This window comes from Labeo rohita, chromosome 12, assembly GCF_022985175.1.
Source record: "Labeo rohita strain BAU-BD-2019 chromosome 12, IGBB_LRoh.1.0, whole genome shotgun sequence".
Taxonomy (NCBI): Eukaryota; Metazoa; Chordata; class Actinopteri; order Cypriniformes; family Cyprinidae; genus Labeo; species Labeo rohita.
The window spans coordinates 30229016-30244943 of NC_066880.1; the positions used below are offsets into that span (position 1 = coordinate 30229016).

Sequence of the window (15928 nt, forward strand, 5' to 3'; positions counted from 1 at the left end):
ATCATTACAAACGTTTGGTCTGAAAGTGAATCTCATGAAATGATGACTTATTTTAAAGGTTCGCTGATGTGGAGAGCAGGAGAGAATGAGAAGCCTTCTGAGAATGATTTCATGAAAATTCTTATGTTATTTTATGACTATTTTATACAGTTTTATTTATGAAATGGTTGCCAGTTTAAGCCTATAAAACAAATGAATGTAAATTCAGGAGATCAGTGCCACTGCTGTGCCTAAATGAAGTCTTTTTGTGCTTTTTGAGCCATAAATGCTTTTATGCGAGTAAAATATATTTACAAAAACCGTAACACGGAAATATACTATTCATATCAAGAGCACAAAAGATTTAAACCAGCTTGTCTTTTCATTTAGGCAGAATCTATTTGTATTTTTGATCATGTTTTACTTCCTTTATTCTTCTGTTGTGTGACAATTAAATCTGCATTACTGTGTGATCAAACTAGACTGTATATTTTTAATGGTTAAGTCAATAAAATATGAACAGCTTTGAGTACATTTTGAGTAATTTATCTTAAATTAAAATTCATCTCTCTCATACTTTATCTACAGTATCAGAAACAGACATTAATGTAAACTTTTACTTTAAATGCTATTTTGAGAGCTAGATGAGTGTTGCATTTGCTTTATCTTTACACTAAATTTCTAAAATAAAAAAAATAAATAAATAAATAAATAAATCACAGTCCTGCAATCAGTCCAGTCCAATGGGTTTACAAGCACAAAAGTAGAAGAGTGCATTTGAGTGAGTTTTATCTATCTATACAGTTCTTTCTTTAATAAATTACTATTTATTATTTTATTTTATTTTATTTTATTTCATTTTATCTTTTATATCTCTCAGGTTTTCAATGTGTTCTCAAGCTTTTAACCTTTCTGTATCACGCAATATCACAGTTTATCCAGAGGAGGGCAGTCAGTTCTTTCCTGCTGTTCCACATCTGTTTCCACTATCAGCTGAAAAAACAGTCGGCCGTCAGTCTCAAGAACCAGAATGATATTGTAAACAAATACATTTACTTCTGCTGGGCCCTGCAGACAGATCAACTACAACCCACTGACTGAACCTGTTAACAGACCAAAAACTGACCAAATAAACAATGCCAATCTCTGGTATCTGACAATATTTATTATAATTTTGTAAGCTCTTGCTATGTCTGTATATTTTCCAAATTAGTCAAGAAAAGTACATTTTCATTGTTTTTCATGCATATAAACACACAAGATGCTATGAAGCGTTTCACCAGCACTAAATCTTGTTTATAACTGATATTCTCCAACTGGACTGGACAAAAACTACATTTCAGCCTCCTGCACAAGAAATGACATCTGTTTCATTGGGTATAGTGTGTAGTCCTATACAAAGGGGGAGGAGAGAGGGTGTAGACTAAGTCAAAACAGAGCGTGTCCTGTCTCGGGTTACACAGAGGAGAAGGAGAGAAAAAAAGAGTACAGGAATTCACTTTTTGTGAGGAGACTGAACTGGAGTTGCATGGAGCCCATCAGACTGGAGAATGAAGATCTCTGCAGTGCTAACAGCTCTCCTGACTAACCTCCTCTTTGGAAGTAAGTGCAATCTGTGTGTATTTAACATCCGCTGTGATGCTGTTTAATAGAGCTAGAAAATCTCAGCATGTCAGTGATGTTTTTTTTTTTTTTTTTATCTGCTGGTTCTGAGAGTTTGAATATAAAGCTAAAGTTATTGTTCAAATGCTGACATATGCACAATGTCCCCATATAAATGCATGCAGTATAACATTTTCTTTTCTATTGTTTGTCATTTTTCCTGGTGATTCACTTTTTTCTCTCTGGCTGTAAGTATGTTGTGGTTTCTGACTCCTCCTCATTCGTATATGTAACTTAAATCCTGTGTGTGTGTGTGTGTGTGTATACATGCGGTCACTTTGAGTTTATAAATAGCACAACATCCTCAGATAGAAATGAAACACCAGTTTGTTTCCCTCATTTAAGAAAATGCTTTACAGCCAATGGAAACTTGTGAATGTGACATATTTTGTGGATTTAGATTTAGCATCTATTCATAACTGTATATTCTTGATTTATTACTACTTATTTAAAAATGAACATATATTCAGATTCATAATACTTAATTTCATAAATATGCATTCAAATTTATACATATATATTCTGTTATGTAATTATTTCATGTTTATATAACATTTTATACAATTTAGGTAGAAAATCTGTCAAATGTCAAAAAATCTCCAAACAGCTTATATAGAACATATACAGAATTAGGTATAAATAATGTAATAATATTATGCTTGTTAATATTAAAATTATGTATCTTTGATAAAAGGTTATATTTTGAAAAAATGCTCCTCCGGGGTGCATTTATTACAAAAATAGATACAGTATAACCTGGAATATTGTGAAATAGTATTACAATTTAAAATAACTGTTTTCTATTGTAATGTATTGTAAAAAGTAATTTATTTCTGTGACCAAAGCTGAATTTTCAGCATCATTACTCCAGTCTTCAGTGTCACATGATCCTTCAGAAATCATTTTAATATGCTGATTTGCTTCTAAAGACATCTATATTATTTATGTATTATAATTGATATACCATTTTAATGTAATACAGAGCTGGACAATTTGTGGGGACGTCTGTTTGAGATCCACCCAAGTAATGTGCTCCAGATGGCCTGTCAAAAAGGCTCATTAAGCAGCAGCGAGAGGGTCTGGAAAGACTCTTACTTTTAATTTCCCAGCGTGCATTGCTTTACAATTCTCTTTAAAGTCTGGGGACAAATTGCGGGCTTACACAACTGGGATGCTGTGTAAGAAATTACTAGTGTTTAATAACTTTTTATCCGTTTAAAACTTTTCTTGAATTAATTAAATTTTTTATCCATTAAATTTTTTCTTGAATATTGTGACTCCATTAAAGGAATAGCTCACCCAAAAATTAAAGTTTGCTGAAAATGTATTCACCTTCAGGCCATCCAAGATGTAGATGAGTTTATTTCTTCATCAGATTTGAGGAAATGTGTCCTTCCATCGATTGCTCACCAAAGGATCCTCTGCAGTGAATGGGTGCCGTCGTAATGAGAGTCCAAACAGCTGATAAAAAGTGGTGTGGATTACTTTTTGTTAATCAGCTGCCTCTTTCATTCTGACGGCACCCATTCACTGCAGAGGATACACTGGCAAGCAAGTGATGGAATGCTAAATTTCTCCAAATCTGATGAAGAAATGAACTCATCCATGTCTTGGATGGCCTGATGGCCTGAGTAAATTATCAGCACATTTTCATTTTTGGGTAAATTATTCCTTTAAATGGTGCATCACTTTTATTTGCTTTCTATATTCTGATTCCAGATGTGTGCTCAGCTATCAACGTCACCGTCACTCCATCTCCGTTCACTGTGGTAGCTGAGGGGGAAAACATCACCTTGTCCTGTCAGGTGTCCCAGCGGCGGAGGTCTGCGAGTCTGCCTGTGGTGCGCTGGATGTTTCAGCCGGAATCGGGAGGAGAGGAGCTGCTGGTGGTGCGGGTGAACATGCAGAGAGCCAAGTTCTACGGAAACTACACCAAGAGCTTCCGCAAGCCCAAAATGAAACTGACAGTGGTGAAACAGGGCAAGATATATAACCTCCTCATCATGAACGTCAGAGAACAGGACAGGGGTCTTTACAGCTGCAGAGTCCAAGAGTTCAAGATGCATCAGGAACGATGGAAAGCTTCCACCAACAGCTCGGCCTCCACACATCTCCGAGGTTGGTTCATATCCTGTTATGAGATTGATGGGGGATTGGCAAAAATGCTATCAGAATAAACAAAACTGCCTCTCAAATTCAAGATAGGCTTACTGGAAAAATGTGCCTCTGAAAAAACATTAACTATAGTTACTCACTATAGTTTTCAGCTTAAATGAACACTGATGGCAGTAAAACACCAACAACTTTAATTCAATTTCATACATTCTGTTTCAGGTTCCTTCCACAACACTATGTTATGTCCTTAAAATGCTTTTACCACAGTGCATGATTTGTAAATTATTACATTTTGATGTTTGCAGCCTAATCAGCTGCATAGGTTGGCTTTTCTGACATGGTAAACTTGCTCAGTAGCGCACCCGGTACAGCATTACACTTGTGATATGAAGCGCTCAGGAAGTCCTATCAAACACAAGTTATGATAAAAGCTCAAAGACTTGTAGACGCAAGATAAAATGACTTGACTGACTTGCTTTTGTTAGCACTATTGGTTGGGTTAAAGCGTTAACCTTTTAGCGCTAAGTTGCCAAATTCACAGGAGATGGGGGCAAAAATAATAACAGTGCATTATCAAACTAACCTAATCAATTACTACTTTTAGGGTTAAAATAACATGAATAAAAAGAGTCGAATGAGGCATAATATTTAGATCTGCATCAAGGATTTTAAGTTTTTTGCTCGCCTTCTGTATATAATTTTATACTCATTTAAAAAACTGCTTTGTTTTTCATGCTATTAGCATAACCAATAAGAAATCTTGATTTTATAATGCATGAAAAAGCAATAATGGAAATGGTTGTGAGTGACGTTTGTTGAGAGTTTCTCTCATCTAGACGCTTAAATTGTCTCGAGGTTTGAAACATCTGACAAAATACTCACCGCATAAGCAACAGATGTCGAGAAACTCCTTCGGTGTTGCATTTGTTAGATTTTCCATTAAAAACATGTGGAAATGTGATCTAATATTTATACGCTATATATCTGTCTTTTGGCAGTCGGAGTTGAGTTGACAACAAAGTGAACACTGGTGTAGCGACAGCCAAACGCTATTGACACTGGCTGCAGAGTGCAGTTTTCCTTTACTAACTTACTGTACAGACAGACACGCGAGCGGCACTGAGGACGGAGAGACTGTCGCTCTCTGGATCCAAGACAAAATAAGCCCATATGTATGAAGGGGTTTGCAGCAAAGAGGAAAAACGGGGTCAGGGACTCGACTACTAGATCAGAGTTTCCCAAAAAGGGGCGACAGAGCTCGCTGTGGGTGGGCGTTGCCTGGCCTACTTAAAGACATCACCAAATCAAAATTGGAGGATTGTGGCTTTTTGTCCATATGTGTTAACTTTGAGACCTGCTGCATGTGAGTGTACTGCCAAACATCTGCAAAATTCACTTTTAGCAAATGCTTGAAACTTGCAGTCTCTCCTTTTAGGTAATACTGACCAACAACAAGCAATAGCAAGTAGCAACTAGCACCTTCGCCAACATTTCTGTAAAATACGTAGGCATACCTATGCATAAATCAGTGTCCAGTTGAAATGAACTTGTATAGTAGTGGTGTGCGATAATATTGTAATTCAAATTGACATTATCGAGTATTTTGCAAAAACCCTTTCAAAACACCTACAGAGTGCAGTGCACTCTTTCACTGAGTGCAGTTCTTTCACTGCATTATTCAGTCTATTAAAATACATTTAGAATGATCACAAATTCAAGACATGGGGGCAGATTTAATCTACTTGACACAATTAATCAATATCACATGAAGAGTGCCGTTTCCTTCTCCAAAAATGACCATAATTACAAATGAGATACTGATTTTTTTTGTTTTTTTTTTTTTTTTACAACAGTACAATAGACAAGAATTAAGAGACTTACATTTTAAACACCATATTGCCTGTTTGCCTGTTTTTGCTCCATTTTGCTAACAAAAATCATTCCAAACACAGCCACAGCACTGTTTTGCATCTATTTTATTTAAATGATTTGGTTTAATCGTAATGACTCACTTATTAACTGTGACTTGCTGCCACCTACTGGTGATTTTAATCCCACAATTAAAGTATGTTTTTATTATTTAAATTATTTCAGATATCAGTATGCAATGTTTTATGTTATTTATGCATTTGTAACTGCAGGTAAATGCATTCATGACCTGCATTAAACTGTGTAAATACATCTAAATGCCACTTCACATGTAGTTTCTGTGTTTCCTCTGCATTGCAAAGATTAATTTTGTTGAAGCTGATTTCATTCGCTTGGTAACAGCCCAAATGTAAGAATTTAAGATATAAGATAATGCAAATTTTAAAGGTTAAAATGCCCTTAAAAGATCAAAATCAATTTAAACTTATTGGAAAAAAAAAATTCTATCAGTGTGAACTGACCACTACACAGAATATAAAGAATATAAAAAAAATAGCTGTCAGCTGTCCATGGTAGTCCTTAAGATACTAGCACAATACTCACTCAGCAAAATATTATCTATCTATATCATTATCAATAAAATCCCAGAAAATATCAAGATATTATTTTTTGTCAATATCGCACAGCCCTAACTGGTAGTATTAACACACCAGTAGTTATTGATTATTAAAAACTTATATTGTGTGGTTTCTTGTGCAATACTACGTTATGACCTCTAAATTTTATTGACTATAGTGAAAGATTTGTAAACTAACACATTTTAATGTTTACATCACATAGCAGCTCCATATGCACAGCTTTACTGATGTAAATTTACTCCGTAGCGCACCCGGTACAGTATTGCACTTGTGATGTGAAGCACCCCGGTGCACCACTCATGATTAAACAGTTTAAAGACTTGCAGAAACAAGATAAAACAACATGACTGTTGACAATGACATGTTTACACTACTTAGTAGTGAATGATTATCTACTCCATTTGATGCATAACATGACTAACAACTCAATTTAGATAAGGATTTGTACTCCTCATTTTACAGCAGGTCATCCAACCAATGAGATATCCAAGTAAAGTAGTCCAAAACCAGACCATACCGCTAAGCTCAAAACGTTCTGTTTCCTAAAACATGATCACATTTTCCACTGACAGTGTTTGTAAGGAGAACCATTGAGCGTCTCTGCCATGTGAGGGAGGATGTGGTGCAAATTTAAATACACAGTAGCACAGAGAAACCAAGGAATACTGACTGTGTTTGTGGGTTTGACGACGCTGTAGGGAGATGATCTTTGTGACTCTTGTCTTGTCAGAATGTGCTGGAAATCAGTAAAGCCTTTATTGAAGGCTGTTTCTGTGAAAAAAAAGAGAAATTTGACATAAATGGTTGTATTATTAATGGGTTTTTGTTGTGGCCATTTTATTTCCACTGCTCAATGACAAGCAACTTGTCATGCTGCATATAAGGCACGCCAACTTTATACATCTGCATATATTCACTCTTTCTTTCATAGCTGAATATTCTGTGGTCGTGCAGTGAAATCATTAATATGTCAATTGATGCAGCTGCTCTATTGAAACATGCATCTGTGAGGTCGTCAACAAATGACTTTTGGCATCCCGAACAGTGACAGAAGCCTTCAGTGAATCACTGGAGATCTTGTATCTGGCTCCTTTTTTGAATCATATGACTCAATAGAGCTTTTGTCACTCACCAGTTTGGTCAAGCATGAGCAAGAGTTCCAAAAATAAGCACATTTCTGCTGGAGCCATGAATAGGGAAAAAAATAGTAGTTCATGCGCAAGCAGAAAAAGCAGAAGACATTTGCAGTGTGGTTAATAAGAATGCACAGACAGCTGGAAATGCTGTACATGTTCTACATTCTAATTCTGTATGAAATGTGACGGCAGATTCTAAATATGACAATAAGCTTAATGACTCAAATTTTCCTATTTTATAAACAACATGTTAAAAGATCCCAAAAAATTAACTTATACTCGCTGTATACAGAATACAGCTACGCTTATTATTACTAAAGCAACTGGAAAACATGCCTCTACCTACATTTTCGCAACTCGTACCTAAACATAGCGTACCCATACATACAATTCACTTTAGTTTCTAGCTGAAATTAACACTAGTGACAGTAAAACACAAACAAATACATTTTGACGTTTGCATCGCATAACCAGCTCCATACGCTTGGCTTTTCTAACATAGTAAACTTGCTCAGTAGCGCACCCAGTACATCAATGCACATTCAATCAATTCAAGTCATTTGATTCAAGCGAATCAAATTTGCTCTTCAGCGGTCTGTTGCACACCCAAATAGGCAGTTAAACTTCCTCAGTAGCCGAGGTGGCTGTGTTTGTTGGGCCAGCTAGCCTTACTGTCGTCAGCTGCTGTGGTTATGGGTATTTCAGGGCATCACAGTGGGTGTTAGCCAGGGCCGTATCCAGAGAGAGGGAAAGCCTCACTGCTGTCATCCCACACACTACTGCCCCTGCAATTTACTTGATTTAACTGCATGTGCCATGTAATTACGAGGGTCTGGAGCCACAGTGATGAGTGTGCAATTCTCTCTTCTTCCTTTCACAGTCCATGTTCTTCCAGCCGGCAAACCAAAGGAGGAACTGTGGAGTCTGTTTGAAGGTAAACCACAAAACTGTGTTCAACCATATTGTCTTCGACCAAAAAAAAGAAAGTGTTACTAAACACATTTCAGGTGCAGTGAATAGTCTAATCGAAATGGGTCAAATGGACAGTTTTTCTTAAAGGGACAGTTCACCAAAAAGTAAAAAATGTTCATGTTTTAAATGCATATTACATACTTTTTTTGATATGGAACTGACTAGACAAATTTCCTTGGTATATCCTAGGAAAGAATATTGTAGGTCTCTTCTAGTTTTCTATCACTCATTTTCACGTAATGAAAGTGAATGGGTACCAGAACCAGAAAGAACCATAAGTAGTCCATATGACTCGAGCACTATATTCCAGATCTTAAGTTATTACAACAGCTTTGGGTGAAAAAGAAAAAGAAAAAGAAACAAACAAAGAAACAAAGAAAGAAAGAGTTAAAAAATCGTAACACTTTTAAATAATGTCTGACATTCAAAGGTACAAATGAGTAGCACTACATTAACACGTAAGTCGCTACTATTAATTCATACTGAATCAAGATAAACTAATCAGTAAAAAATAAATAAATACATAAATAAATAACGTGATAATCACTGTAATTGCTGAATGATATCAGTTTAATTAAAAACTATTAAAAATACAATGACCACAATTTTTTTACTGTGAACACAAAGAGTTTATTCGCAAAAACAGATAACTCTATTTTTTTTTACTTTTTAAAAAATCATGTTTTTTTTTGTTTTTTTTCTTTTTTATTATGTTATCATGTTTTTGTTGTGTTTTATTGTGTTAGCTGTATTTTTTAGTTATTTTTACTTAATCAAAACAGCCCAACTGCAGTGTGATTGAGATTAACTGGAATGCACAATGAAAAAATTGTTACAAATGGAGTTACCTGTTTTTGCAAATGAACTCTTCCCATGCTCCAAAATGCATTACTAATTACTCAAGTATTACCAAATTAGTCTTCAGGAACTAATAGTAATCTGGAGACTAATTTTTAAGTGAAAAATACAGGTCCAGGTCACTGTTATTAACCTATTTATGACAGGCCATTACTCTAAAGTCTTACTAAATTTGCATTATTCGCCAAGTTTGAATTGAGGCACTTAAAGGACACTTCATATTAAGTTTGGCTTCTGTGCCATTAAATGTCAAACCTGTGTATTTTGGAGAAGATTAGTGAGAGAAAAAGAAACAAAAGAAAAAAAAAAACATTTGAAAGGCATTAGGTCAATGAATAAATTTACCTCAATACAAGGTTATACACAGTGGTGAATGTGCCGTGGGTATATTTTCATCAAGTGTATTTTTCTTGTGTTTCAGATGTGTATCTGTGTGCTGTGCTGGTGTGTTGTGTTGGGCTCTTGTGTATGTGCATGTTCACTATAGCTGTGAGCTGTCAGTATCTGCAGAGGAAGAGACGATTAAAAGGTATGATTCTCGCTGTCTGTAATATAAAAGTCTGATTACAATAAATAGTTCACCCAAACATTAAATTTGCTAAAAATATACTCATCCTCAGGCCATCCAAGATGTAGATGAGTGTGTTTCTTCATCAGATTTAGAGAAATGTGTCATTCCATCACTCACCAATGGATCCTCTGCAGTGAATGGGTGCCGTCAGAATGAGAGTCCAAACAGCTGCTAAAAAACATCACAATAATAAACAAGTAAACCACACCACTCTAGTCCGTCAGTTAACATCTTAAGAAGAGATTCATCATAACGGTTCCTCCAGTGTAGAGATTGTTTTTGACTCCAGTTAAAAGTTGTTTTGAACTGCTTTGGCTTGTAAACGGTGCTTGATCTGTGCAGATTTCTCTCCTGAATCAGACCAAACAACTATTATGGATAAAAGACTTGTGCAAATTAACAATAATTAATCCACAAGTAATCCACACCACTCCAGGATTACTGTGACGTTTTTATCAGCTTTTTTGGACCCTCATTCTGACGGCACCCATTCACTGTAGAGGATCCATTGGTGAGCAAGTGATGCAATGCTACATTTCTCCAAATCTGATGAAGAAACAAACTCATCTACATCTTGGATGACCTGAGGGTGAGGACATTTTAAGCAAAATTTCATTTTTGGGTGAACGGTTCCTTTAATGTGAATGTTAATGATGATCGAATGATCTTAATTATATTATTTGCTCAATGTTTTTTTCATATGCTCCTTTTTAATAGAAAACTATCATTTGGTCAAAAGTCCACAGAACAGGTGAGAAAACATGAAAAATTATAACTGCAGATGAGAAGGATAACCTTCTTCACAAACTGAAACTGTGTCCATGTGTGTCCAGTTCAGGTGAGACGGTCACTAGTGTGGTCAGTCTCTCTCCAGCTCTTCCCAAGAAGGTGAGAAAGTACAAGAAAAACAAAAGCATGGAGCAGCCAGACGTGCCGCCAGAGATACCGGCTAAAGGTAGAGTTAAATTCCCAAAATGACCTCTATGTGTCACTACATATTTTGTATAAATCTCAGTTTAACAGCTAAAATATTCCATCTCAGCTCCTATTGCAGACAAAATGCGAAAGCCGAAGCTTTTAAAACCGCAACCCAGAAAAGTGGTTTTGGTAAGTTACGTGATTGAAATACACATGAATTTGTTATTTGTTCTGCCAGTTGTTGTATGTAATATATTTATGTGCGCTGTAACCCTGCTGTTCTCCCGAACCAACAGCCCAAAATTGCAGAGGAGAGTCTGACGTACGCTGAGCTCGAACTGATGAAGCCGCCGCCTGAAGCCAAAACTGCAAAGACAGGAACCGTGTACGCTCAGATACTCTTTGAGGACAAGCCTGTGTAGCGTTACAATTTCTCAAAGAAAACTTTATTTATGATAACACAATATTGATTTTATTCTTTACCATTTTTCTAAAGTTTTATACATGCAACCTTAAGTGAACTGTACATATTGTATATTCTTTACTTTCTATGTTAATGTTTTATCTGTGACAAAAAAGTTTCATATTTAGCAAATTCAAATTACTGTCATCCAAAAACTGCAAACTGTAACTAAAAAGCACATCAATGCAGTAGCCAAACAGTCTCAAAAACAACATTTGCAAAAGATTTAATAACTGCGTCTGTTAATAACTAATTATTTATATAAGGACATTTTGCACAACAACAACAAAAAAACAGGGAAAACTTCTCAGGAATGTTCTGGGTTCAATACAAATTCATCTCTATGAGCAGCTTCGGTGGCCTGCGCTTGATGTATTTCAGCCTATAATAATTATTCTGTAAATAGATGTGTTATTTGAGCTGTAAACTTGTGTAAACTGTCTGTTTGGGGATGGGACTACTTTCCTATGTGGATGAACTTAGTTATACAACACCAACACCAAGTTTTTTTCCATTTGTAAATAGTTACATCTCATCTCCTTATGTTTACTTTGCTGGTTTTGTCCTCAAATTATTAAACAGACAAGCTAATGAGTGATTTCATGACTCAACTAGACTAAAAATGTTAAATATAATGTAAACATGACTTTATAATATAATGTGCAATGATTTATTTATACAGTATTTTTGTCTTGTTTTCCCACTATAAACATCTACACGTTCTTACAACTTAAAAAGCAAAATGATATAAGATGTTAAATCTTGCTTTCTGAGAAATGTATGAAAATGAAGTGGATTTATGCAAGAATTCTGCAAATGCAGAAAAACAAACTTTATTCAAATGGAAAATTAGTTTATTTTGCCCAAAAAAGCCTCAGTTATCATGCATTTTCAGTAAGTAAATGTACAGTATCTTGATTTAAGGATGTTTAGATCTTTGTACTGGGTTTTTTGCAGCGTAAGTACCTTACGGTAAATGTGATTTTTGTTTGTTTGTTTTCACAAGCCTGAATTATTTCTGTGGTAAAGGAAAGCAGGCCACAGAAGCTCAACTTGAGTTGAACCCGGAAAATTCCTTTAAATCTGTCAAATTGCTCAAGCCTGTTTGTTTTTCTTTTCTTTTTATAACTTCTTTTAATGGAAGAACGTTTTGGATTTAATAATGGAAAGCTAATGAAATATCAGGGCGTATCCGTATGTGGAACAGACATGCAGGCACCACTGATCTGACCTCTCAGAGCCTGACTTCAATGTTTAGGAATAAATAAAACACAATCTCTCACTCAAAGGGTTTTTGACACTATCACAGATGTACGGTGTGTAAGAAAGTTCTTTAACTGTGAAATGTAAAGGGCCCTGAGAGCCCACCGCCTTCACCACTAACAAGAACCATCTGTGAATGACGTACTGAGACCCTCTGCTCAACACATGCCAAAAATATACTGTTTTTCTCATCTGTTTTGTAAGTGTACTGTAAATTAAACATTTCTATGTGAATGAACATTGACTGTTTTTACTGTGTACGTCAACTGTAATGTCCAAATTCTGCATCTAAAAAAGTAGTTTCTGTGAGGGCTGATGTGCACCGTGATTTGTGGGACTGTATCAGGCACATGTGTTTGTGTTTAAATGGGAGGTTTCATTCTGGACGTTTCGGAAATGAAAGCGGTACCACGCTAGAAAGCAGGGTGAAGAAAAAATACTTATCTGCAGTAAATCAAAGAGATGAAGCAGTACATGTGTGCAGTCATGATATTTCATTCTGTCACTTTTATCTCTTAATATTCCTGATGACTGTCGTAGTCTTAAAGGAATAGTGCACCCAAAAAGCAGTAAACAGAACTGCTAAAAGTAGATTTTAGCTGAAACCATAGTTCTTGGTGATCCATAAAATGCAACTCAGCTGCTACCAGCACTTTGAGAGTCATAAAAAGCAACACAAGCAAAACAAAAATGTATTCATGTGGCTCCTGACGATATATTGAGGTGTTATGAAGCGAAACGATTGGTCTGTGCAAAAGACTGAACATTATTACATGTTATCGAGAGCACAGGACAAAAGGTTGAGAATGATGTCTGGTTCACTAATGAATCATTCTTTTGAACTTGTTCTTTTTAGTCAACCAGATAAACCGGTTTACCAAATCAGAGTGAATCATCTGAAACAACAACTGAAGCAGCGCAGATCTACAAGTTACTCAGTCAAAACTCTCTCAAAATGAGTCAAAATATCAGCATATCTGATCCTACGATGAATGAACTGATTCAGCGCTCCAGTTTCTCCAACAGTCACTGAACTGAGCTGCTGATATGTGCATGTGTGAACTGAACACTTGAATGAAGGGGGCAAATTAAGGTGAGCTGATGTAGACTAGTTTATTCACTTTACATGATTTAGACATGTAAAACATACACACTTTACAATCACATCATTACTGGGTGCTGAATATGTGATGTCATTGTGTGTGAAGTACTGAATTGAATCGGTTCATTCAAACGAACTGTCCGAAAGAACCTGTTCACTGAAAATAATCTGATTTCCTTGTTTGTCCAATGCTCTGGATTACAGGTAATAATGTTGTAAATAATGTTCAGTTTCTTGCACAGACTTGCTTCATAAGACCTCAATACAGTTGAGGTCGAAAGTTTGCATCCCCCCCCCTTCAGAATCTGCAAAATGTTAATTATTTTACCAACATAAGAGGGATCATACAAAATGCATGTCATTGTTTAATTAGTACTGACTTCAATACGTTATTTCATATAAAATATGTTTACATATAGTCCACAACAGAAAATAATAGTTGAATTTATAAAAATGACCCCATTCAAAAGTTTACATCCCCTTGATTCTTAACACTGTTGTTACCTGAATGATCCACAGCTGTTTTTTTGTTTGGGTTTTTTTTTTTTTTTGTTTAGTGATATTTGTTCATGAGTCCCCTGTTTGCCCTGAACAGTTAAACTGTCTGCTGTTCTTCAGAAGAATCCTTCAGGTCCCACAAATTCTTTGGTTTTCCAGCATTTTTGTGTATTTGAACATTTTCCAGCAATGACTGTATGATTTTGAGATCCATCTTTTCACACTGAGGACAACTGAGAGACTCATATGCAACTATTACAGAAGGTTCAAATGCTCACTGATGCTCCAGAAGGAAAAACCATGCATTAAGAGCTGGGGGTTGAAAACTTTTGAACAGAATGGAAATGTGTGCATTTTTCTTATTTTGCCTGAATATCGTATTTTTTTAATTTAGTACTGCCCTTCAGAGGCTACAGAAGATACTTACATGTTTTCCAGAAGACAAAATAAGTTCAATTTACCCTGATCTTTAAATTCCAAAAGTTTTCAACCCCCGGCTCTTAATGCATGGTTTTTCCTTCTAGAGCATCTGTGAGTGTTTGAACCTTCTGTAATAGTTGCATATGAGTCCCTCAGTTGTCCTCAGTGTGAAAAGATGCATCTAAAAATCAGACAGTCATTGTTGGAAAGGGTTCAAATACACAAAAATGCTGGAAAACCAAAGAATTTGTGGGGCCTGAAGAATTTTTCTGAAGTACAGCGGGCAGTTTAACTGTTCAGGACAAACAAGAAAATCATGAACAACTATCACTAAACAAAAAAAACACCGCTGTGGATCATTCAGGTAACAACACAGTATTTAACTATTATTTTCTCTTGTGAATTATATGTAAACATCTTTTATGTAAAATGTCTTATTCAGGTCAGTTCTTAAAAAAAAACAAAAAAAAAAAAACATGTATTTTGTATGATCCCTCTTATTTTGGTAAAATACTTTTGACCTCAACTGTATATCGTCAGGAGCCACGGGTATTCATTGAGTGTTCCTTGATATGCTTTTTTATTCAGCTGCTGACTTGCATTTCATGAATCACCAAGAACCACATTTTCAGCTGAAAATATTCTTTACTGTTCTGCCTATCTCTTGGATATCCTGAGGATGATTAAATTAACAGCACATTTTTATTTTTACATGAACTACGCCTTTGCACACCTAAGAGTAATGGCTTCTACACTCGTCATCCTACAATTAGTCTTGCTCAAAACTGTGTTTGAACTGCACGACTGAACCACTGGTTTACACCCAACAATACAAGAGTTTGTTGAAATCTGTTTCGCTCATGAGTCACCTTTAATGTTTCACCAAATGAGGAAGGAAAACTTTGCTTGTGTTGCTTTAACATGCCCTAAATAAACCTAAATAATAAGTCTGAGGAGACACACCAAAGCCGGTGAAACGTTAGACTAAAAGTAGACTCGGTCTGAATTAGCTCATAAACGAAAGGTTTCTATTTTTGTAGGATGAGTCTCAGACAAGATTTTTTTTGAACATCTTCCAGGTAGATGTTTACGAAGTAGGTCAGCTGAGTTCTGCACGTGTCCTAAAACCAAAAAACTGAGCAGAAACCACATCCTTGATTCAAAGAAACTTCCATTTGCCAGTTTTCCAGAGAACACTTCAGAGTTTCTAACACCTTCCTTTAATGGGAAATACAAGAGAGAGTTTAATCAGTTTCTACAAGCTGTTTTCTAGTGTGTGGAATAAGGAATTCATAAAATCCAATGTCACGTCAGTCACGAAGTGTATTATCATATGTGGACAGAGACTCTTCAAAACAAATCATTGTAACAGAATGAGCAGGAGAAAACAGAATCTGTGTGTGTGTGTGTGTGTGTGTGTGTGTGTGTGTGTGTGTACACTTGTTTTTGATACATTGTTTTTGC

At 35.7% G+C, this 15928-nt stretch overlaps 1 protein-coding gene across 1 annotated transcript; it reads left to right on the plus strand.

Annotated features, from left to right (window-relative positions):
• Positions 1 to 900: 900 nt before the first annotated feature.
• Positions 901 to 12682, plus strand: vstm4b (V-set and transmembrane domain containing 4b). The gene is made up of 8 exons (XM_051124486.1): positions 901 to 1581; positions 3361 to 3759; positions 8280 to 8333; positions 9651 to 9758; positions 10518 to 10551; positions 10634 to 10755; positions 10843 to 10907; positions 11015 to 12682. The coding sequence occupies exons 1-8, from the start codon at positions 1530 to 1532 to the stop codon at positions 11138 to 11140; spliced, it is 960 nt and encodes a 319-aa protein (XP_050980443.1). The 5' UTR covers positions 901 to 1529; the 3' UTR covers positions 11141 to 12682.
• Positions 12683 to 15928: the final 3246 nt, after the last annotated feature.